This window comes from Pteronotus mesoamericanus, unplaced genomic scaffold, assembly GCF_021234165.1.
Source record: "Pteronotus mesoamericanus isolate MK-2021 breed Mesoamerican mustached bat unplaced genomic scaffold, CSHL_Meso_final scaffold_54, whole genome shotgun sequence".
In the NCBI taxonomy this organism is placed as follows: domain Eukaryota; kingdom Metazoa; phylum Chordata; class Mammalia; order Chiroptera; family Mormoopidae; genus Pteronotus; species Pteronotus mesoamericanus.
In genome coordinates, this window is record NW_026555321.1 from 79,107,063 (window position 1) to 79,134,121 (window position 27,059).

The 27,059-nt window shown below is 36.6% G+C and overlaps 1 protein-coding gene across 3 annotated transcripts in view; it reads right to left on the minus strand.

Annotated features, from left to right (window-relative positions):
• ATP6V1H (ATPase H+ transporting V1 subunit H) overlaps window positions 1–27,059 on the minus strand; it is a 142,123-nt gene that overhangs the window by 70,842 nt on the left and 44,222 nt on the right. For all 3 annotated transcript variants that reach the window (XM_054595542.1, XM_054595540.1, XM_054595541.1), the window contains one exon: window positions 10,325–10,503. In XM_054595542.1, the coding sequence (XP_054451517.1) occupies window positions 10,325–10,503 (179 nt within the window). The remainder of the gene's footprint in view (window positions 1–10,324; window positions 10,504–27,059) is intronic.

Genomic DNA, 27,059 nt, shown 5'->3' on the forward strand with positions numbered 1-27,059 from the left:
CCTCCATTATTCATTAGCCAGTGGACAACACCATGACAATATATGCCTGGACTCTTTCAAGTAGCCATTTAATACTGCATAGTAATTCAGTATAACCAGGATTTACCGGTTAAGGTGATAAAAGTGTCCTGTTTGAATAATGTAGTACTTTACTTGAATGTAAGCCCCATTACTATAACAAGTGAGCTAGTATGCTTAATAGTAATATCCTAAATCTAAAATATGTCAACTGCATCCATTATCCTATTAGCTTTATATAAACAGAAATATTTTTCAAATTTTAAAAATTAAAAATGAAAAAATCAGTAAGTAATAATTTGCCAATGAAGAGTAGGTAGTTTTTAAGCTAATTGTCACTAGCCATATTTACTTTTAAAAGGGATATTAAATCATTATTACAGAGGAGCTGGTAATTTTTTTAATAAACAAAATAGAATTTATAAAAACTGAAAGCCTACTGTTATCCTATTATATTATAATCAACTTATTCATGTTTGATATTATAAAAGGACAAAAATCATTTGGCCTCCCTCCACAAAACTCCATTACAAACCACTGATATGGGTGACACCTCCCATCTCTATGACAGCATGTAGGCATCAGGATTATAGACTGCACTAAATTATCTGATAAATATATTTCTGGAACCCTTCTTCTACTGAAGGCATTTGCTGGGCACTTGAAACTGTACAACCATCCTACAAGCTTAGAATTTTAGTTGCTGATTTACCAAAAGGAAAACTGAGACATTAGAATGTCAAGAATCTTTTTTAAGGTCACTTGTGGAAAAAGGCCAAATAATTAAAACTGGAGTCAGCATGGCTCCCAAATCCAATCCACCTACAAAAATGTATTTCTTCAGAATAAGTCTTTTTAAAATGTATCAATAATTTAAAAATACAGAATACAGACTTCTGGCCAAGTAGGAGACATAGACACCCTTCACCTCCTCACACAATCATAAGGATAACAACCAATCTAAAAACAAAAAACAAATAGAACTGCCAGGAAACTGAACTGTATGTAAGTCCAACAACCAAGGAGTTAAAGAAGAAACATTCATCCAGACAGGCAGGAGGGGCAGAGATAGGCAGCCAGGCAGAGAGGACACGCAGCAAGGCAGCCAGCAGAAGGGGAAGTCTCACATTCACATACAGAAAAAAACCAGGAGGGACAACTAAGTAGCAAGCAGTTCCAGCCCCAGGACAGACCAAGCAACCCAGGGTTCCAGTGCTAGAAAATAAGGCCTTATAACCTCTAACTGTAAAAACCTGTGGGGACTGCAGTGGAAGAAACTGCCGATCTCTGCGGAGAGTCTGTGGGGCCCATGGGGTCCTTGAATGAATATGAGCCAACCTACTTGAGGATTCAGCACCAAGGCAGCAGCTGGAAGGGCGCCAGTTGCTTGTAGGAAGTGGGGGAAGTGACTGAAAGCAGGCTGAAAGTGGAGCAAGCCGCATTGTTCCCTCTGACCCCTCCCTCATACAGAGTGTTACAATGTGACAAAGCAGGTTGCCCCATCCTGGGGAATACCTAAAGCTCTGAGTCTTACAACTTAACATGTGCTCCGACAAATTAAGGAGACAAAGAAATATGGCCCAAATTAAAGAACAGATCAAAACTCCAGAAAAAGAACTAAGTGACAAAGAGAGAGCCAACCTACGAGATGCACAGTTCAAAACTCTAGTGATCAGGATGCTCACAGAAATGATTGAGTATGACCGTAAAATAAAGGAAGAAGTGAAGGTTATACCAAGTGAAATAAAGATATACAGGCAACAAACAGTGAAGGGAAGGAAGCCTGGACACAAGTCAACAATTTAGAACAAAAAGAAGAAATAAATATTCACCCAGAACAAAAAGAAGAAACAAGAATTCAAAAAAATGAGGAGACGCTTAGGAACGTCTGGGACAACTTTAAACATACGCACATCTGAGTCACAGGGGTGCCAGAAGAAGAGAAGGAAGAGCAAGAAATAGAAAACTTATTTGAAAAAATAATGAAGGAGAACGTCCCCAATCTGGCAAAGGAAATAGACATACAAGTCCAGGAAGCTCAGAGAGTCCCAAACCTCTGAGCTTCCTACAAAGGAGTTTCCATAGGAGTGTCAGCTGATTTCTCAAAAGAAATCTTGCAGGCAAGACGGGACTGGCAAGAAATATTCAAAGTCATGAAAGGCAAGGACCTACACCCAAGATGACTCTATACAGCACAGCTATCATTTAGAATGGAAGCGCAGACAAAATGACTCCCAGAGAAAGTAAAGTTAAAAGAGTTCATCATCACCAAGCCCTTACTGTATGAAATGTTAAAGAGGCTTATCTAAGAAAAAGAAGAAAATGAAAACTAAGAGAAAATGACAAAACTATGAGTAAAATGACAGAAAACTCACAACTATCAACAACTGAACCTAAAACAAAAACAAAAACAAACTAGGCAAACAATTAGAACAAGAACAGAGTCATAGAAATGACATTCACATGGAGAGTTATCAGAAGGGAGGGGAAAAGGGGAGAATGGGGAAAAAGGTGCAGGGAATAAGAAGCATAATCGGTAGGTACAAAATAAGACAGAGGGAGGTTAAGAATAGTATAGGAAATGAAGAAGCCAAAGAACTTATATGTACAAGGAGAGAGAAAAGATGGCGGAGGAGTGAATGGGAGTCACGCTGACAACCTCCTCCCAAGACCAAACTGGAATTGCAACTAAATAATGTAGTAATCACCTGGAAAACAATGGAACTACTGTGGGAGAGGAGCCTTGGAGCTGCAGACAGACTGTGGATTCAACTCTCACCCATCCCAACGGGTGAGAAGCGTGGTGGAGGCTCGAGAGGGTGGGCTGGGTGCCCACGGGCAGTGGCACCAGAGGGACATTGAAACGGCCAGTTAGCGTCCCCCCGAGAAGAACGGGGTCTGAATCATAAACAGGGACCCCTAAACTACAGCAGCTAAAACCAGGAAAATACAAACAAAACGCAACCCCGAAAAGCTTAGGGGTGCTCTCTGCCAGAGACAGGTGGCTGGGGATGCAAAGAGACATTTAAAGGGCCAGCGCAAAAATTTGCAGTGGCAGCCACCCTCCTTGATCTCTGGGCAGAGGCGGCAGCAGGGTGGGCTGGTGCCTGGGAAAAGACTGGTGAGGAAAACTTTGTGAAGAGAACTGAGACACTGGCCAGTGGAGCCCCGGTGATAACGCACCTCCCACTCTGCAGCTACCGTCTCGCTCAGGCATAAGGGAATTAATTAACCTGCCTTTTGTGCGCTCTGCACACAGCTTGTGGGTGGGTGAGCTGGGGGGCTAAGTGCAGACTGGCTGGAAGAGCCTTGAGGAAAGACTGGAGACTGAGGCGTTGGGGAAAGAACGGGAGGAGGAACTGGGGAGTCCTGACTCCTTCTCCTTTCCCTAGTCTCCATTGCGCAGGAAAAGGACACATCCCCAAAGAGCCAAAAGCTGAAAAGCACACAATAGAGAGGCCAAAAACACCCAGTGCAGGTGCGCATACTTGCGCCAAGTGGCTGGTAAGGGTTGGCGAGTGCGTGTGTGGGCCCGCGCGGCCTGGAGAGGGCTCGCGCGGGCTGGCAAGACCTCCCACAGGTTGGCACCAATGCGGCCTGGGAGGGAGTGCACAGATGGCAAGCACAGGTGTAAATCGACATAGGCGGGCCGCGAGTGCAAAGGGGGCCGCAGAAATAGTGCATCCCGGGCCAAAAGGGTCACAGAGCTGCCCAGAGTCCCTAGAGGAGAGACCAGAGACAGGATTAACCGGAGAGTCCTGGAGCTGACTTCCTCCCATTTCTGTAGTCTCCATTTGGTGAGGGCAGGCAATGCACCCAAAGAGCCAAAAGCCGGGAAAGCACACAATAGAAGACCCTAAACTGACCAGTGCCGGGGTACCTGCCGGCCTGGGGGGGCCACACAAGTACGCCAGGTCATGAGTAAGCCCCCTGGGCTGGGGCAAGCACGCACAAACCTAGGTGGCTAGGGGATCCTGCCGGGCCAGGGTGCGTGTTCAAGGAGCCCGCGTGGGAGTGCAGAACGATCCACAGAAATAGTCCATCCCTGGCCAAAGGGGTCACAGAGCTGCCCAAGCAGGAGTCAAACACAGACCGTAGACTCCTGGAAGGCTCAAACAAACGACCCAAGCCCACACAGGGTAAACAACTGATATCATCAGAGGCAGGCCCAGAAAGAAAAGTAAAGGGAAATAAATAACTAACTGACTAACTAACTAAATAAATAAAAAGACCCGCCTACTACCATAGAAGTTTAATCCACAAAGTCAGGAAATCTAGACAGCCCAATTGAAGCAGAAGCAAAAATAAATAAATAAATAAGTAAATTACTTAACAGACTCTCACAAAAATGGGAAGACAAAGAAGTTCCCCACAAATGAGTGGAAAAGGGGACTCCCCACAGAGAGAGCTCAATGAAATAGAGGCAAGGGAACGATCACATATTGAATTCAAAACAATGGTTCTAAGGAAGCTCAATGAGCTCAGCCAACTCAAAGAGAACTATGAGAAACTGCAGAGAAACTATCAGGATCTTACAACAAACTATATAAACCTGGAAAAGGACATAGAAACTATCAAGAAGACACAAGACGATATGAAGAATACCATTTCTGAATTGAAGAACACAGTAGGAGGAATACAAAGCAGGCTGGATGAAGCCGAGGATTAAATCAGTGAGATGGAGGATAAGGCAGAAAAAAGCTCTCAGAAAGAACAAGAAATGGAAAAAAGACTCCAAAAGAATGAAGAGGCATTTAGGGAAATGCAAGACAACCTGAAACGCAATAATATCCGTATAATAGGGATACCAGAAGGAGAAGAAGAGGAGCAAGGGATAGAGAACCTCATCAAAAAAGTAATGATGGAAAATTTCCCTAATTTGAGGAGAGAAAGGGTCTCATGGATCCAGGAGACATAGAGGACCCCACTCAACAAGGACTCAAGGAGGTCCACTCCAAGACACATCATCATTAAAATGGCAACTATCAAAGACAAAGAGAGAATCCTCAAGGCAGCAAGGGAGAAGGAGAAAGTAACATACAAGGGCGCTCCGATATGGCTAGGAGCTGACTTGTCAACAGAAACACTACAAGCCAGAAGGGAATGGCAACAAATATTCCAAGTCATGAAAAGCAAGGGCCTACAACCAAGGCTGCTCTACCCAGCAAGGCTCTCAATTAAAATAGAAGGAGAAATACGGAGTTTCCCAGACAAAAGAAGGCTAAAAGAATACATCTCTACCAAACCAGCACTCCAAGATATGCTAGGGGGACTGGTTTAAGCAGATGAAGGAAAAGAATGAGACAGAGAGGAACACAAGTACAAAGAGAAAAGATGAGTAAGTTTCTATCAGTAATATCTCTCAATGTGAATGGACTCAATGCCCCAATCAAAAGACACAGGGTAGCTGAATGGATAAGAAAACATGACCCACACATATGCTGCCTACAAGAGACCCACCTCAGAGCAAAAGACCTACACAGATTGAAAGTAAAGGGATGGAAAATAATATTCCAAGCAAATGGACATGAGAAAAAGGCTGGCGTTGCCACACTTGTATCAGACAAAGTAGATTTCAAAGCAAAGGCCATAAAGAGAGACCCAGAGGGGGCACTTTATCATACTTAAAGGAAGAATCTCTCAAGAAGGCATCAACATTGTAAACTTATATGCTCCCAATATAGGAGCCCCCAAGTTTATAAGGAAATTGTTGGATGACTTCAAAAAAGATACAGACAGCAACACACTGATAGTAGGGGATTTCAACACCCCACTGTCAAAAATGGACAGATCTTCCAAACAAAACATTAATAAACAAATCATGGCGCTGAATGACACACTGAATCAAAGAGACTTACTGACATATATAGAACCTTACATCCCAAAGAAGAAAAATACACATTCTTTTCAAATGCTCATGGCAGTTTTTCAAAGATAGACCACATGATAGGACACAAAGCAAGCCTCAGCAAATTCAGGAAAATTGAAATCATACCAAACTTTTTCTCAGACCACAAGGTCTTGAAACTCGAAATCAACCTCAAAGAGAAACTTCAAAAACTTGCAAACTCATGGAGACTGAACAGTACACTATTAAACAATGAATCGGTCAATAATGAGATAAGAGAAGAAATCAAAAAATTTCTGGAAACAAATGAAAATGAACAGACAACTGTCCAAAACCTATGACACACAGCAAAGGCAGTCCTGAGAGAGAAGTTCATAGCAATACAGGCTTACCTAAAAAAGATAGAAACATTTCAAATAAAAGACCTAACACTACAACTTCAAGTACTGGGGAAAGAACAACAAATAAATCCCAGAGCAAGTAGAAGGAAGGAGATAGTCAAGATCAGAGCAGAACTGAATGACATAGAGACAAAAAGAACAATTCAAAGGGTCAACCAATCCAGAAGCTGGTTCTTTGAAAAGATAACTAAAATTGACAAGCCATTAAGCAGACTCATCAAGAAAAAAGGAGAGAGGACCCAAATTAATAATATCAGAAATGAAAGAGGAGAAATAACAACTGATACCACAGAAATACAAAGGATTGTTAGAAACTACTATGAACAATTATATGCCAAGAAATTTGAAAACCTTGAAAATGGACAAATTTTTAGAAAAGTATAATCTTCCAACACTGAAGGAGGAAGAAACAGAAAGCTTGAACAGACCGATAACAGCTGGGGAAATTGAAGCAGTAATCAAGAAACTCCCGGCACACGAAAGCCCTGGGCCGGACGGTTTCACAGGAGAATTTTACAAAACATTTAAGGAAGAGCTAATCCCTGTCCTTCTCAGACTATTCCAAAAAATCCAAGAGGAGGGAAGACTCCCAGACTCTTTCTATGAGACCAGCATCACCCTGATACCAAAACCAGATAAAGGCCCTACAAAGAAGGAAAACTACAGGCCAATTTCGCTGATGAACATAGATGCTAAAATCCTCAACAAAATATTGGCAAACCGCATCCAGCAATACATTCAAAAGATTATCCACCATGATCAAGTGGGATTCATCCCAGGGATGCAGGGATGGTTCAATATACACAAGTCAATAAACGTCATACATCACATAAATAAAAGACAAAAACCACATGATCATCTCAATACACGCAGAAAAAGCATTCGATAAGGTACAGCACCCATTTATGATCAAAACACTCAGCAAAATGGGAATAAGTGGGGCATTCCTCAATGTAATAAAGGCCATATATGAAAAACCTAAGCCAACATCATACTCAACAGGCAAAAAATAAAAGCTTTCCCACTAAGATCGGGAACACGACAAGGATGTCCGCTGTCACTGCTTCTTTTCATCATAGTATTGGAAGTCCTAGCCACAGCAGTCAGACAAGAAAAAGAGATAAAAAGGCATCCAAATAGGAAAGGAGGAAGTAAAGCTATCATTGTTTGCAGATGACATGATAGTGTACATAGAAAACCTTGTAGACTCTACCATAAAACTCCTCAACCTAATAAGTAAATTTGGCAAAACAGCAGAATACAAAGTCAATATTCAGAAATCAAAGGCATTTTTGTACACCAGCAATGAAATAGAAGAAGAAGAAATCAGAAAAAATATACCATTCGATATAGCAAGAGGAAAAATAAAGTACCTAGGAATAAATTTAACCAAAGAGGTAAAAGACCTGTATGCAGAAAACTATACAACACTGAAGAAAGAAATTAAGGAAGACGCAAATAAATGGAAGCATATACCGTGCTCATGGATTGGAAGAATTAATATCATCAAAATGTCCAAAGTACTCAAAGCAATTTATAGATTCAACGCAATCCCTATTAAGATACCAATGACATATTTCACAGAAATAGAACAGACATTTCAAAAATTTATATGGAACTATAAACGACCCCAAATAGCCACAGCAATTTTGAGAAAGAAACACAAAGTAGGAGGGATCACAATACCGGACATCAAACTCTACTACAAAGCCACTATACTCAAAACAATCTGGTACTGGCACAAGAGCAGAACCATAGATCAGTGGAACAGAACAGAAAGCCCAGAAATAAGCCCAGGTCTCTATGGGCATCTAATATTTGACAAAGGGGGCAGAAGCATAAAATGGAGCCATAATAGCCTCTTCAACAAATGGTGTTGGGAGAGCTGGACGGCTACATGCAAAAAATTGAAATTGGATCATCAGCTGACACCATACACAAAAATAAACTCCAGATGGATAAAAGACTTAAATATAAGTCGCAACACCATAAAAGTCCTAGAGGAGAACATTGGCAGGAAACTCTCAGATATCCCACGCAGCAGTTTTTTCACCGATATGTCTCCTAAGGCAAGGGACATAAAGGAAAGAATAAGCAAGTGGGACCTCATCAAAATAAGAAGCTTCTGCACGGCGAAAGAAAACATCAGCAAAATGAAAAGGGAGCCAACCCTATGGGAAAATATATTTGCTAATGATACATCAGACAGAGGTTGATCTCCAAGATATATAAAGAACTCACTCGACTCCACTCCAAGAAGACAAATGATCCAATCAAAAAATGGGCAAAGGGCCTGGGCAGACGCTTTTCCAAGGAGGAGATACTGAGGGCCCAGAGATATTTGAAAGGATGCTCAGCATCACTAGCCATCAGAGAAATGCAGATCAAAACCACCATGAGGTACCACCTCACACCGGTCAGAATGGCCATCATAAACAGATCAACAAACAACTGGTGCTGGCACGGCTGTGGAGAAAAGAGAACACTAGTACACTGTTGGTGGGAATGCAGACTGGTGCAGCCATTGTGGAATTTCAGTGTGGAAAGCAGTGTGGAATTTCCTCAAAAAGCTGAAAATGGAACTGCTTTTTGATCCAGTGATTCCCCTACTGGGACTATACCCTAAGAATACCAGAACACCAATTCAAAAGAACCTATGTACCCCAATGTTCATAGCAGCACAATTGACAATAGCCAAGTGCTAGAAGCAACCTAAATGCCCATCAGTAGATGATTGGATCAGAAAAGTATGGTACATTTACACAATGGAATTCTACACAGCAGAAAGAAAAAAATAACTACTAAACTTTGCGACAGCATGGATGGAACTAGAGAGCATTATGCTAAGCGAAGTAAGTCAGGGGGCGAAAGACAAATACCATATGATCTCACCTGTAAGTGGAACCTAACCAACAATACAAAGATGCAAGGAAAATAAGACCAGCAACACTGAAAGGAAAAGAAACCAACAGAGACAAGAGGTGAGGAGGGAGGTGGGGCGGGGGAAATGGAAGGGAAGGGGAAAGTCAAGGAACGTATAGCAAGGACTCATGGACGAAACTAAAGGGGAAGAGTTGAGGGGAGGAGGGAGGGAGGGGGCAAGGGAAAGTGGTGGGGGGGAGGCAGAGATAAATGTATTTGAAAAAATTAATTAATTAATTAAAAAAAATAAAGTCCTTTTGAAAACTCAAAAAAAAAAGAACATATATGTACAAACCACAGACATGAACTAAGGGTGGGGGGGTGGGAGGAGATTCATGGAGGGAATGGGGGTACTAGGCAGAGGGATACAAAAGGGGGAAAATGGGAAAACTGCAATAGCATAATCAATAAAATATACTTTAAAAAAGAAAAAATAAATAAAGAATATAGGGATTAATGGGAAAAATCATCATGTTAAAAAAAAGTAACAAGATCCAGAAGATTACATAAGCACCCAATTATCTGTGTGCACGTGCATGCGAGCACATGCATGTGCCAAGGGGAAGGAAAGGGACATGGGAATAGGTGGGAAAGACAGTGGAAGTGGCATGGATTCCCTTCTGTACTGTGTAAAAGTTTTTTTTCTTTACTGCATGTACATCATTTGCATAATGTTTAACATAAAAAATAAATAAAACTAATAGGAATTTCAAGAGAGCAGGAAAAAATTTTCCAGTTATGGGCAGAACTCCTCCACAAATTAAGAACCATTACTGCTTTAAAGGATTCTAAACCAGGGGGAGATTCTCAAAGAGTTCCATGGTAGTGCCAGCAACCTGTGTAGTCCAAGCAGTCCAATTTTAAAAGGAAAATGGTAGAATACTCCCCAAAGAGAAGAAATAACACACAGCTCTAGGCAACTGCTAATATAGTGATAAGCCAGTGTTTCTTTCCTTATCTTCCAAATATTTAATAGAAGACATAACATTTTAGTAAAATCTTTTGAGTAACTTATTTTTTTGAGTATCTTATTTAAATATTAAATATTTAATAACAGATTTAAATTTCCTTAAAATACCAGACGAGTCAAACGAAGTCCAATATATCCAGCCTTTGGGAATTAAAAATAACATACCTAAGATCCTGAACACTTTCACCGAGTTTTTCCAAAAGAAATTTTATATCTTCACTGATATCCTCATCATCGTACTTTTGCTGTTCCAAGTTCTCCAACTGTTTCAGAACTTTGCACTGAATCATAGCCAGAGCATATTCTTGGCGAGTTTCTCTTTCAGTTGATTTTTCTAAAAAATTCTGGTTTAAACAAAGATATAATTTGTTATATAATATTCTCAGACCTCTGCATTTCCTTTTACACCCTCTCTCCTCCTCCTATAGACAGGTTAACTATCACCTTTAAGTGGATGATGATACTGCAAATCCTTACTTCTTTCCTAAGCATCTATCCATGTCAGAAATATACTTCTGATTCCTTGCTTACTTACTAGCTTACTAAATATTTTAAATGATTAACCCAGGTAAGCCTCAAAATACTGAATACTTTGTAATTAAATCCATCACAATCCTGTCTCACAGCCTGCTCCGGGTGCACACCACACTGAACCCTCCATTCACTGGCCACCTAGATCACTTAGGATACTAAGAAAGAATGTTTTTTTCAAGTATTTCTTTACTTTCTAGTCAGTCACTATTTCCCCCCCTCCAATCAAACCATAAGTGCGACAGCAATTAAAAAACTCTCTTGCTTGAACAATTATCAGAAAAGCTTTGTGACATTCAGGCAAATTCCCTAGTTATGTTCTTGTACTTTTAATAATTCCAAATCAAGTGTACCAAAATTTGAATTTTACTTATTTTTGAGAGCAAGTTATATTATGCCAAACAAACACAAGAGGCTTAGCTTAGCATATGGCCATTAGTGTGATCAATCCCTACCAAAATTCCGATGGCATTTTTTTACAGAAATAGAAAAAAAAAATCCTAGAATTTATATAGAACCACAAAGACCCAAATAGTCAAAGCAATCTTGAGAAAGAAGAACAAAGCTGGAGGCCTCACACTTCCAGATTTCAAAGTAAACTACAAAGCTATACAATAATTAAAACTCTATAACAATGGGATAAAAACAAGCACAAAAACCAATGGAACAGAATAGAGGACCCAGAAATAAGCCCCTACCTATACAGTCAACTAATATTTGACGAGGGAGCCAACAATACTCAGTGGAAAAGAATAGTTCTTCAATAAATGGCATTAGGAAAATTGAATAACCACATGCAGAAAAATGAAATTGGAGTACTATCTCACACTGCTAACAATAATTCACTCAAAATGGATGAAAGACATAAAACTGTCAAACTCCTAGACTAAACAGAGAAAAACCTCCTTGGCATTGGTCACGGCAACAATATTTTGTATCGAACACTAAAATCACAGGCAACAAAAGTAAAAGTCAACAAGTAACTACATCAAACTAAAAGCTTCTACATAGCAAAAGAAACAATAAAATAAAAAGGCATCCTACAAAATGGGAGAAAAATATCTGCAAACCATATACCTGATGAGGGGGTTAATATCCAAAAATATATAATGAACTCATACAACTCAGTAACAACAAAAAAAGGCAATTAAAAAATCAAAACCTCCATTAGATATCACCTCACACCTGTCAAAATGGCTATCATCAGCCTTAGCTGAGTGGCTCAGTTGGTTAGTAGATTATCCAGTGCACCAAAAGGCTGTGGGTTCAATTCCCAGTCAGGGCACACACCTAGGTTGTGTGTTCAATCCCCAGTCTGAGCATATATGGGAAGCAATCAATCAAGGCCTATTCTCTCTCTCGCTCTCTCTCTCTCTCTCTCTCTCTCCCCTCTCTCCCTCCCAGACTACCCTTTTTCTGAAATCAGTAAATATATCCTTGGTGAGGATTTAAAAAAGCGGTTATCATCAAAAAACGAGATAACACATATTGGCAAGGATGTGGAGAAAAGAGAACACCAACGCTCTGTTAATGGTAATTTGAACTGGTTACAGCCACTATGGAAAAGATTCCTCAACAAATTAAATTAAAAACAGATCTATGTTCTTCATAGTTTCTCAAATAAAAGAGGATACAACAAACAAAAAATAGATCTACCACCTGATGCAGCAATTCCACTTCTGAGTAATTACTCAAAGAAGAGAAAAGCACTAACCTGAAAAGATAATATGTACCCCATGTTCACTGCAGCATTATTCATAATAACCAAGAGAGGAAAACGATCGAAGTGTCCATTGAGAGATGAATGTGTAAAGAAAATTGGATGTACATATTCATACAATGGAATATTATTTATCCAGAAAAATGTAAGAAATCTTGCTATTTGCAACAATATGGATGGACCTAGAGGGCATTATGCTAAGTGAAGGAAGTCAAACAGAGAAAGACAAATACCATATGGCTTCACTTACATATGAAATCTAAAAAACGAAACAAAACAAAAACAGACTCATAGAAACAGAGATCAAACTGGTGGTTGCCAGAGGGGAGGTGGGTGGGAGGGATGGGTGAAGTGGAATATAGTCAATAATATTGTGATAAGTTTGCATGGTGACAGATGATTATTAGTATTAGTAATTGTAAGGCATATAAATGTTGAATCATTATTTTGTACCCCTGAAACTAATACAATATTGTATATCACCTATGCTTTAAAATAATAGGTAAAAAAAGTAAGTCCGTCCATACCAATAATTATTTTATATGCCAGTGAACTGAACATTCCAGTTAAAAGGCAGATTATTAGAATAGATAAAAATTCAAAGTACATGTTCTCTAAAAGAGACAAACTTTACATACAAGACATGTATAGATTAAAACTGAAAGGTGGAAAATCATAAGCATAAGGAAGTTGCTATGTCTACATTAACTTCAATTAAAGTAGGTATCAAGAGAAAGAGCATTACCAATAATAAAGGACATTTCACAATAATTCAAGGACCAGTTCATTAGGAAAACGTAATATAGATAAATGTTACTAACAGTACTTCAAAATACATAAAGCAAAAATTAGCAGGATTGAAGGGAGAAATTGACAAATCCACACTAGCTAGCGATTCTAACAACTCTTGGCAACTGATAGAACCAGTAAACAATAAATCGGTACAAAGAAAGTCTGAATAACACTATCAACCACCATGATTTAATTAACATTTATAGAAACTATATATCTGGAAGATACACATTCTTTTTAAAGTGCACATGGTACATTCACCGTAACAGACCACAAGATAAGCCATAAGATAAGTCTCAAATTCCAAAGAATTGAAACTACATAGAATAGTATGTTTCATGACCATAATGGAATTCAGTTAAAGACCTTAAACTGCAGGGAGCCCTAAATTCTGATAACCTTTTCCTTTATGAAACTCTTCCTGTCTTTCTTTGCTTTTGTGTGATTTTACTTACTACTCTACTAATTTTTCTGTTATCTTTTCCAGTTACTTTTCTTACTACTATTTCTTCCAACATTAGAAACATACCAACGCTCTTTTATTCAAATGGTCCTTTGTTATTTTCATTGCCTATTTGCTGACTAAAGAATTAAACTTCATATTTGAGCTATTATCATAACTAATGGTTTCATCTATAATCTTGACACTGTCAGTACAACTAATGTAGAACAACTCTATCGTATTTTTCTGAAATTACCTCTCCACTCAATTCTCTAAGATGTTAGTACTTCAAACCTCAGTCATAATTGATTCTCTCCTCTTCTTCAGCCCTATATTAAATCAATCGATAAGCCTTACCTATTTTTCCTTCAAAATGTTTTAATTTCATCTCCAATCTCATTGTAAATAATCAAAGGTTAAGAAAATTATGTAGGAAACTGAATTTCCTAAAAAAACATAGAGAATCTGGTAGCAGTGTACTCTCCTATTATTATTATTGACATACAAGATTTTATTAGTTTTGTATGTTCAACATAGTGATTTAACATTTTTATACCTTATGAAGTAATCACCACAATAAGTCTAATAACCACTCGTTACCATACACAGTCATTACAATAACACTGACTGTATTTCCTATTCTGTACATTACATCCCCACAGCTTATTTTATAACTGGAAGTTTGTCTCTTAATGCCCTTCACCTTTTTCACCCATCTCCCTCTAGCAAGCATCAGTTTGTTCTTTGTATCTATAAGTCTGTGTTTTGGGGGTTTTTTTGATTCTGCATATATGTGAAATCATACAGTATTTGTCTTTCTCTGTCCTTTAAAGACCTGAAAACTCAAATGCATCCTCAACAAAATCAAAACTGTAAATATTATTTTGGCCTTTACTCAAGTAATGGTACAGAGGTATCTTGACTCTACTAAGAACAGAATGAATTCAAGTGGCAATCAAATCTTTCCCTCACCAAAACTTGTAGCCTTATAAAATATATTAAAGCTGAGCTTCTCAAACCCCCTGTGGTAAAGACCAGTTTTGTTTGTTTTTTAATTTCCAATCATTAATGAATAAATACTTTTATAAAATACAATAAAAATGTACTTGTAGGAAAATAAATCTTAAAAGACATGCTGAAAACAAGCTCAAATTTTACACGAAGTTTGACAGTCATACAACTATTCTGTCAAATTACCTAACTTTCTAAATTCTTATCCTCACTTTCAATACTTACATATTGAAGGCCCTTAACCAATAATTCACAGCACTATGCTGACATGTGGACCTGAAGTATCATTATATTAAAAAAACTTACCCCAAGATTAAAAACCTTTCAGTCTTACTAGATCTCATCAAAACCTCATATCTAATGAACAATTTAGAGAAATTCCTGAAATAAGGGATGAAGGACAGACTTAGGAATAAAATTTCTTGGTAGCAGTATTTCTGTGCCAAAGCAGCAGGCAAAAAGAGTTCCCATACACTTAAAGTAGAGTGGGCTTCTTTGAAAGGATTATGACTACAAACTGTCTGCACAGGGAAGTATAGATATGTCCATTTCTCTGTGTGTATATATGTATGTGGTTGTGAATTAAACATCATGACTAATATAAGTAATGAAAATCCCAATTCAATTCAGTGGTATTTTTTTCTAAGCCTTTCTACTGAAAACAACACAGTTGTAAAAATACAATTTATCTCATTATCTGATATATTATGTAGATTCTTGATTAAGCAGAACCAAAAACAGAAATAAAACTCATGACAGATGTAAAATTTTAAACAAATATGATCTTCAATATTTTCTCAGTCACAGGTCAAAACATTGTTATTTATTTTAGGAACTAAAGATTTTAGGAAACTAAATTGACAAATCAATTTAACCAATAGAATAACATTTGAAGAGACCTGGAGTTCAGAACCTGCAATGAATAAGTCAGACTGACATTTTCAAAAGTAAAATTTATCCAGCCAAGTGGAAAAAGAAATAATTGGTAGCTGCTAGATTTCTTCATCCCATAGCAGCTCAACAAGCTTCCTAAAGCCTTCAACACAAAAAATTTTCCTCCTGAGTTTCAGGATGTGGAAAAAACATATAAGTAAAACATCCTCAAACAACCTTATCAGTGAAAACTTTTTAAAAGGTTTTAGAATTTGAGAAAAATAAAGAAAAAAGGACATTTTTTTCCCCATGTATTTGATGGTCTAAATCAAAAGGCTTTATGATGTCCTTTCTAATGGCTCAATTTTAACTCAATCATGTACAATACATCAAAGTTGTAGATGTCTAAAGACAGTTTTTTTGATTTTCAGCCCTAAGTATGTTCACCTAATGATTGTATTGTCACAAATTTACCACAGAAGAGTACAAAAAACTAATATTCCTGACCAACAGATGGGGTTATTTTAAATAATCTCAAATCTAAATTACAAAATAGAATCTCAGAGAAGGTGGTATCAGCAATAAATAAGGTAACTATTACTCTACAAAGAATACTCTCCTTAACATATAAACATGCCTGAAAGATCCATGCATCAGTACATCTGAAGGTAGGCATATTGCAATGAGTAAGGGAGGAGGTGGAGGGTGGGCAGAGAGTGGCAGCAGATATAGTTTGAAGCCCACTGCAGTTACCAGCAAGCATGGTACTGGTGGAGAAGTTGGACTGCATCCCTCACACTACAGCTTGGAGAGTAAGAGAGACAGAAACAGTGTCCCTCCAAGGAAAGGCACCTACCTTCCCCCACCCCAACCCTGTTGTGTCAGAACCCAGTACAGGTGGCTGGGAAGCCTTAAACAGCACATTAGTGCCAACAAATATTGCTGGCAGGGTAACAAATCTGCAAGATCCCAATCATGCTTCCGCTGCCCTACCATCCCAACAGAGCCCAAATAAGCAGTGAAGATGCTTCCAAAAACACAGTAGGGCCAGAAACTATTAGTAAAATGAAAGAAGCAGTGGGAGCTCACAAAACAGGTTCTACCACTAGCCAAATTTCCCCACCGCAGTAGTGTTGCCCTGTAACTGAGGCAAGCTGGTCACAAATGGGACCACCTACTATCTCAAAGGTGATAGTTTTCCTAAAATGATGATGCGCCACTACAATCCTAGAGGCACAAATAACGCAGACGAAAGAAAACAAAAACTTGCACCATAACATCTATCAGAAAACAAAAAGCACCCTACCTTTCAACCTACTAAATTGTTGAGAACAAGTAAGTATCTAAACAAGAAAAGTAAGTCAGCAAATGCCATGAACAACTAAGGTAACATGAGAGCACAGAAATAAAATGAAATATCAGCTTTAAAGGACAGACCAAGTGATATTTGTATAACTTTCCACCCCAAAACAACATAACATATAGTCTTCTCTAGTGCATTGCACATACAGCATTTTCAAGGATAGACTCTGTATTGGGACACAAAACTAGTCTTACAAACTCAAGAAGACTGAAATCCTGCTGTGCATATTTTCCAACTTTATAACAGTATTAAACTGGAAATTAGCTACAAGAAGAAAGCTGGAAAAAAAACCCCACAAATATATGAAGATTAAGCAACATGCTACTGAACAAATATTTGGTCAAAGAAATAATAGATTAAAGATACATAGAGACCAATGAAAATGAAAATATGACATATCAAATTTTGGGGATGCAGCAAAAGTGGTACTGAGAGAGAAATTTATAATATCACAGGACTATCTCAAGAAACAAAACATCTCAAATAAACAATCTTACATTACACCTTAAAGAATCAGAAAAAGAAGAGCAAATGAATTTAGTCCTAAGTCAGCAGAAGGAAGAAAATAATAAAAATTAAGCAGGGAAATAAATGCAATAGGGAGAAAAAAGAAAATAGGGAATAAATTAAATAGGGAAAAAAAAGAAAAATTTGAAAATAGAAAATATAAATAAAAAGCTGGTACTATAAAAAAAGATTAATAAAATTAACAAGACTCTGGCTAGACTCACTAAGGGAAACAGAGAAAACACTCATAAAATACGAAATGTAGAGGGGAAGTCACAACAAACACCACAGAAATACAAAAGATTATATAAGATCACTATGAAAGGCTATACACCACCAAATTCAGTAAATCTGAATAGACAAATTCTTAGAAATATATATATAACCTTCTTAGACTAAACCATAAAGAATTTGAAAACCAAAATAAACTGATTTCCAGTAAGAACATTGAAACATTACTCAAAACCTAAAACACAAAAGTCCAAGACCACATGGCTTCACTGGTGATCTCTATCAAGCATTCAAGAGAAGATTTAATACCTATCTTTCTCAACTTCCTCCAAAAAGTTAAAGAGGGTGTAACACTTTTTAGCTCATTTTACAAGGCCAACATTACCTTCATACTAAAACCAGGAAAGAACAACACATAAAAAGAAAATTACAGGCCAATATCTCTGATGAAGATAGATGCAAAAACCCTAAACAAAATACTAGCAAATTGAATGCAATAATACATTAAAAGGATCATTCTGAAAATTAATCAATGTGATACAATATATTAACCAAATAAAAGGTTAAAATCATATCAAATGGCAAAAAAAAAGCATTTGACAGTATACAACATCCATTTATGATTAAAACACTCAATAAAATGGGTATAAAAAGAAGGTACCTCAAATTAATAAACTCCATATATGACAAATGCTCAGCTAATATACTCAATAGTGAAAAACTAAAAGCTTTTCCCCTAATATCAAAAACAAGACAAGGTTACCCATTCTTGTCACTGTTATTCAACATGGAACTCTAGCCAGAGCAAATAGGCAATTAGTAGATTAGATAGATAGATAGATAGATAGATAGATAGATAGACAGACAGACGAACAGCATCTAAATTGGGAATGAAAAAGTAAAACCGTCACTATTTGCAGATGATATTCTCTATGTAGAAAACCCTAAATTATCCAACAAAAACTATTACAAACAATAAAAAAATACAGTAAAGTTGCAAAACACAAAATCAATATACAAAAATCTATGTTTTTATATACTAACAACAAAATATCAGAAAGAAAAATGAATAATCCCATTTACAATTAAAAGAAAAGTATAAAACACCTAGGAATAAACTTAACAAAGGAAGTGAAGGACTTAAACACAGTGCAAACTACAAGACATTGTTGAAATAAATTGAAGACACAAAGAAATGGAAAGATATTCTAAGTTCCTGAATTGGAAGACTTAACATTGTTAAAATGACCATATTACCTAAAACAATTGGCAGATTTAATGCAATCCCTATCAAAATCCCACTGGCACTTTTCACAGAAATAGAACAAAAAATCCTCAAATTTGTATGGTACTACAAAACACCCCAATACTATACTACAAAGATAAATAATCAAAACAGTATGGTACTGGCAGGGAAAAAAAAAAGACACATAGCCCAAAGGAATAGAATTGAGAACCAAGAAATAAACACACATATATATATGGGCAACTAATTCTTGACAAAGGAGACATAAACATACAATGGAGAAAGGAATGTCTCCTCAATAAATGGTGCTGGGAAAACTAGAAAGCCACATGCAAAAGAATGAAACTAGACTGCTATATGAAACCATACATAAAAAATTAACTCAAAATAGATTAAAGATTGGAATATAAGACCTGAAAAAATAAAACATGTAAAAGAAAACATAGGCACTAAGCTTAAGAATCTTGGTCTCAGAGGGATTTTTGTAAACTTGACCCTAAAAACGAAAGAAAAGGCTACTAACCAATATATTTGCAAAGGATGCCTCGATCAATAAGGGGCTAATATCCAATACATAAAGAATGAATACATCTCAACAAGAAAAAAATAAACAACCTGGAAAAAAAAATGGGCAGAGGATCTAAATAAACACTTGGCAAGGGAGATTGACAGATGGACAACAGATATATGAAAAGATGCTCAACACCACTAATTACAAGGGAAGTGTAAATCAAAACCACAATGACATAACCAACTCACACCTGTTAGAATGGCAATTATTAATTAGACAAGTAATAATAAGCACTAGAGAGGGAGCAGAGAAAAGAGAACTCTCATACACTGCTGGTAGGAATGTAAACTGGTGCAGCCACTATGGAATATAAATGGAAGTTCCGCAAAAATCTAAGAATAGACCTGCCATATGACTCAGCAATCTCTCTTCTGGGTATCAACCCCCCAAAATTTGAAAACACTTATTTGTAAAGATATATGTACCTCTATGTTCATCGCAGCACTATTCGCAATAGCTAAGACATGGAAACAACCTAAGTGTCCTTCAATGAATGACTGGATAAAGAAGATGTACATATGTACAGTGGAATACTACTTAGTTACTACAAAGATAAAATATTGCCATTTACAACATGGATGCCAGAACAACATGAATGGATCTTAAGAGTATTATACTATGTACAGATGATAAATCACAGAATTGTACACTTGAAACCTATATAATTTTGTTAACCAATGTCACCCCAATAAATGGATCTTAAAAAAAGAGTATTATGCTAAGTGAAATAAGTCAGATGAAATAGGACAAAAATATGATTTCACTCATATGTGGGATATAAAAAAATGAACAAACAAAATACACAAACTCACAGATACAGAAAACAGAATGGTGGTTACCAAAAAGGAAGAGAATTGGGGGTAGAACAAAAAGGGTAAAGAGGGCCAAATGTATGGTGACTGGAAACAAGCCTTAAGGTGGTGAGCACACAACAGAATATACAGATGCTCTATTATAATGTTATACATCTGAAATTTATATAATCAATGTTACCCCAAGAAATTTTAATAAATAAATAAAAAGAAAACAGATACCCAGAAATTAGCCTAAGTTTTGTGCACTGTGGGTAAAAAATTAAAATTGTAAATAAAGTTTAAATGAAATTTTAAATCTTGCTAAACATCAGTAAACTATTCACACTGCCTCTTCTAAATCAAACAGAACAGCTCTGGATCTTTGCCTAGGGTCCACATTAACTTAGCAAGAATGCAATTTATAGCAGTAGGAGACTCAACAAGGCAAACTGCTATTATTCTATGATTTTATGGAGAGAAAAAGGCAGGGAAATAAGTAGAGATTGTGTATTTACTATTTCTAGGCACTTCATCTGTTATCTCATTGAATCCTCATCTAACCTTGAAGTGAATCCAGTATTACTAACCACCTTTCACAGATGGAGAAATTAGCTATGAGAGTTCAAACTACTCTCCCAATAATCTAGTGCTGAAATTCACATCTACGTCTGTCCACACCAGAGCCTACACCCTTTGTAAAACACGATACTGAAAGGAAAATTAGAGAAGAGCTATACTACTATACTCCTCAAATTTCCATAAAAAGTACATAATCTATCTAGAGAACCCCCAAAGCAGAAATCAGGTCAAAAGAAAAGCTAAGAATCTTGGTCTGACTCTAAAGGTCTTTTTGACTTTTTATGCTTTGTATATTCTAAACATTCTTCATGGTAACTTCATGAAGTCACTCCATCAAAGACCAAAATTTAAACAAAATACGACATCTCTGAGAAAACATATCTGGGCATATTTATCTTTCCATACCTTCAGTAAATAACATATTTCTATCACATAATTGGTCTTCAGTATACATCTGATGCATTGATAGCTGAATAGATATTCCATGAATGGGGGTGGGAGAGGAAGGAAGACAAGAAAAGGGAAAGGGAAAGGAAAGAGGGGAGGGGAGAAACAGAGAGGGAAGAGCTCAAAGGTAGGATTCAACTAGTATCAACTAACACTTCTCATCTATTATACAGTTGACCCTTGAACAATTCAGGGGTTAGAGATGCCAACTCCTTGTACAAACCAAAAATCCGAGGATAGATTTTTGACTCCCCAAACAACTTAACTACTATTAGCTTATGGTTGACCAGAAGACTTAGCAACAACATAAACAGTCTATTAAGACGTATTTGTGTAAACTTTGTGGTAGTAAATGATAAAATAGACTAGCATTCACATATATTTTGTGCATTTATGACATGCCCAGCTGTTTCTTAATTTTTTTCAGTATTTCTAAAGTATGTGACTCATCTGCAAGTTTTTCAAATTGTCACAAATCTCAAAAAATTTTTCCAACGTATTTATTGAAAAGAACATGTATATGTGGACCCACACAGTTCAAATCCATGTTAAGGATCAACTGTATACCAATATTAGAGATACCTAATGCTTTCAATGACCCCTACTATGAAATAATGACCTAAAAGGAAAATCAGTGGTAGGGAGGAAGAACTAAGCAGGGACAAAAATACTAATCAAAGTCTATGGGAAGCTCAGATAGAATAACTTCTCTCTCTCTCTCTCTCTCTCTCTCTCTATATATATATATATTTAAAATACATATTATAGCCCTGGCTGGTGTGGTTCACTGGCTTGAGCGCCAGCCTGCGAACCAAAGGGTTGAGGGTTTGATTCCCAGTTAGGGCACATGCCTGGGTTGCAGGCTAGGTCCCTGGTAAGGGGCATGCGAGAGGCAACCACGCATTGATGTTCCTCTCCCTCTCTTTCTCCTTTCCTTCTCCTCTCTCTAAAAATAAAAAAAGAAAAAGAAAGTATTTAAGACCAAAAAGAGATCTCTTACATAAAAAAATATATATACACATATTATACATATATAATGTTTAAAGCATTTTATGCTGGTCTTTAAAGTAAATCTCAATCCGTTACCATAATTACTAGTATCTGATTTCTTTCAAAAACTCACAGCACTTACAAAACTATGTTACTTAAATAATTGTTTAAAAAAAAATGTAGGTTTACCAAAATTGAGGGAGAAAGACACAAGTGTAGAGACATATTATTTGAAATAGAACAGCTAAAATAAAATCCTGATATCTATAGCACCTCTCTTACATATTTTAAGTTAAACAAACAAGTTACCTTATTAACCAAATATCAAAAGAAATAATTTTATGATCAAGGTTTATAAACTTCAACCTTGGGAAAAACAGATTATTTTAATTTAAAAGTATAACTAACATACAGAAAAAGACAGGTATATATAAACTGAAAAAAAATACTATTCCTTTCCATGTCAATTACTTAGGCAATTCTTTATTTCCCAGAAGTGAAAGTTATACAAAGAAAAAAACAATAATAATCTAAAACATCTTTCTAGGATAATGTAATTGCAAACACACTGAGTCAAGGGTGACTATCTTTCCTAACAGTTTAATAAGACTATAAAATATATCTTTTTTACCAAAAGATTTTATTTACTTTTAGAGCGAGGGGAAGGGAAGGATAAAGACCAGGAGAGAAACATCAATGTGTGAGGGATACAGTGATCGTTGCCTCTTTCATACCCCCAACTGGGGACCTGATCTACAAACCAGACATGTGCCCTGACTGAGAATCAAACCAGTGACCTTTCAGTTTGCAGGCCAGTGCTCAATCCACTGAGCTACACCAGCCAGAACAGATTGTAAAATTATTTTATTATCTAGAAAGTTTTCATGCCAACTTCACAAATAGCTTCCAATTTAGAAAAAAGTCCATGCACTAAGAGAAAACAGACCCTCTGTAGTCTTGCTTTCTGTGATATATTTTGTTAAGTGAATTATTTTAACAAACATTTTTAAAAGACTTTATTTTTTTTTAGAAAGAAAGGAGTGGAGGGAGAAAGAGAAAGAAACGTTGATTGGTTGCCTCTCAAGCGCACCCCAACAAGGGACCAAACCCACAACTCAGGCATACTCCCTGCCTGGGAATCGAACCAGTAACCTTTCATTTTGCGGGACAACACCCAACTGGGCCACACCAGTGAGAGCATATTTTAACAAACTTTCAATGCAATCATAATTTTAACATAGTCATAAAAGATCACCAAGATATGGAAGCAGCCCAAGTGCCCATCAACAGATGAGTGGATAAAACTATGGGACATTTACACAATGGAAGAGTACTGAGCTGTAAAAAAGAAGATAATTTTACCCTTTGCAACAATATGGATGGGCCTGGAGAATATTATGCTAAGTGAAATAAACCAGTCAGAGAGAGACAAATACCATGATTTCATTTATATGTGGAATCTAATGAACAAATTAAACTAACAAGGAAAATGGGGACAGACTCACAGATGGAGAGCAGGATGACAGCTAGTGGGGGATCCTGGTTATGGGGTGGAGGAATTGAGCAAAAAGGAAAAAGGACTCATGGATATGGACAACAATGTGGGGATTCCTGTGGTGATTACTAAAAGGTAATATAAGAAAAAACAATAAAGTTAAAAAAAAACAACGGTGATGGTTGCTAGAGGGAAAGAGGGGTGGAGGGAAGTAGTAGAGAGTCAAGGCGGGAGGGATAAATGGTGATGGAGGGAGACTTGACTTGGGGTGGTGGACACACAGTGTAATGTGCAGATGATGTATTATGGAACTGTACACGTAAGGCCTGTATGATTTTGTTGACCAGTGTCATTGCAATAAATTCAGTAAAAAAATATACGTTTAAAAAATCTAGATGTAGGAAGCACTGAGTTAAATTCATTCTCATGGAATTTTATTATCATAGTTTTAATTATGGGAACCAAACAAAGCATCAAAAATTTTAAAAGGAATTTACCTCAATAAAGAAACCAATAAATATATCATTAATTCAGTACCACTACCCTACTTTTATAGAAGCTTTTTCAACTTTTACTTCAGCCTTTTTTTTTCAGTCCTTCATATGATCCAAATATTTAGTGAGGGCCTACTATATGCCAAATATTTATTTAGCCAACATTCATTTTCTCCAAAGGCATTAATATATGAATGCATATGTGTATGTGTATGTATATGTGCGTGTGTGTCTATGTATATATATATTTTTTTCCCCCAATGACAGACTTAAGAGAAATGACATTACTCTTACTAGACACATTAACAAAGTTGAAGCATGGAGAACCTAAGCAATTTTCTGAAGGCACAGAGACCAGCCCAAGAGCAGAGCAAACTTGACTTCGGCTGTACGTCCTGGGCATGCACACAACCAACCTGCATGCACACATTCTTTGCAGTAACTGATAAAAAGCATGATCTGACCACATTGTGAAGAAACAAAAATTCTACTTCCCTGTAACTATTCAGTTTTTCCATGCCCACTGCAATCCACCCAACGTTGAAACCCCATGTGGAAAGGAAGCAAAAACTATAAATGACAGGCATTGAAACAGCAATAGGCTTCTTCTATATCTAGAAGTGAGACTAATTTAATTTATACTTTTTTCCTTAATATTTTTCTATATCTTATTTTTCTATCATAAGACTGTATTATTTTTATAAGCAGGAAAAGAATCAAACTCCCAATATTTCCATTTTCTTAAATGGTAGATTCATAATTTGGAATATAAGGGTTTAATATAATAAAGGTTCCTGTGAATATAGCACGGCAGAAAGTTGGAAGACAGAAGAGAAACTCTAAACAACAAATAGAAGTTTTAAGCCTTCAGAAAATAAATATATCAATTTGAAAAGATGAAATATATATTTGACCATAATGAATAAAATTTAAAAGCAGAATCAGCTCTTACTCATGTTCCATTAGAGTAGGCACGGTACACAATGAAGTACGAAAAGTAGATCTGACAGAGTCTTATTTGGACACTGCGCTTGACTGAGTAATGTTCACAAGTATGGAAACAAGATAGGTGAGTCAGTAACAAGAGGATGGCTGAAAAATTTGTGTTGGCCCCACTAGTTCAATGCCCAGAATGGTAACAGAAATCAGCAAAGCACAAGTTACATTTTACAAAGCATATCTGTGCCTTCAGAAAGTAAATGACCACAAATACCAGGATGGTATCTTCAAGAGCCAGACTCACGTGCTCCTTTTATTTTCTTAACATTCACTTAAGAATGGGGGTGGAGGACAGAGAGAGCAATAATCAATCCTACAACAACAAATAACTGACAATTCCAGAAAGTCCTTTCTTCACTTGTTAATATTTATCAACCTCTCTCCACCTTTGTATTTCCAAAAAAAACTTATATGCACCTTTCAAAAACCTCTTTAAGCCTCTCTCTGAAGCTTTCCCTAAAACCCCCTCTCCTTACGCTCCACCTCACTTATATTACTTTGACTTTTGCGCATTATTTATCACAGCATTGCACTGACATTTATTTACATATTCTGTCTTCACTAAATAAGCCGTTCAATATCAAGCTATATCATGAGCACCTATGTTCCCTAATGATTAGCATAATGGAACTGGAATAAAAATGAGACTCAAAACTTGTTTGTGAACTAAACTAACCTCTTAGCAATATAAAGAAGTTGTAAGAAGATCCTATTTCTAGAACTTTTCATCTTTACTAAATAAACGAGAATATGGATAATGAAACATTGAAGTAGGAGAAAAAATACATTCAATTTAGCTACTAAAATATTTCAGAGCCTCATTAATACAACTTATTCTGATGTAAGGATTGATTACTACTTTATCGAAATAAGACTAAGAAATAGCAGAGCCAATACCCTGAGGAAGAAGAGTAGAAAGGTACCACATTTATCTATTTCTTAACAGTAAACCTCTCAAAAGCCATAGAATAATTTTTACATAAAAAAATGTAATATTTTATAAATGAGGATAATCAAAAGCAATCTAATACATAAAACATTTGGTCAACAGGTGACTGGCATTTATAACTATCAATTCACACTTTCATTTCATTTTCCACTCTTTCAATGAAATTTACACTGAACTTCACTTCTCATTGCCTTTAGTCACTCATTTAAATCCTTGTCAGGCAGCTAGGAAAAACGAAGTTTGATGCTTTCACAGCTGGTACTTTCAGCAAAGGAATCTGAATTCCGTTGCCACATGACTTATGATTGATTCTCCTTATGATGATTTTCTTTCCTTTTAATGCCACTCTCAAGGTTCCTGAGAAAATGCCCCAAGAAAAGAAAAAAGAAGATGCCAGAGTGGTTAAGATGGCCGCTTTGGAGCTAAACAGATCTCACTGAAATTCTGATTCTATCACTTACTGAGGAATTAACCTCCAAGTCTTGGATTCCTCATCTATAAAATAGAAAATAATAATAGTACCTATTGAGTTATCATGAGGATTAAATTAGGCAACACACAAAAATCACTCAATAAATTATAACTTTTATTATTCTGAATATAAAAGACAGGTTAGCATAATGGTTAAGAGCATAAGTCAGATGTCTGAATCTGAATTCCAGCTCTGTTGCTTCCTGGCTCTTTCAGCAAATTATTTAACCTCTTGTGGCCTCATACCCATTACATGTAGTTCTTAAGAGATTAAATACATAACACATTTAAAAGCAATTAAAACAGTGCCTGACACAGAATAAACTCTCAATAAACATGTTATTACTATTATTATTACTACAAATATCTAAAAAAGTTATTATACATCAAATTTT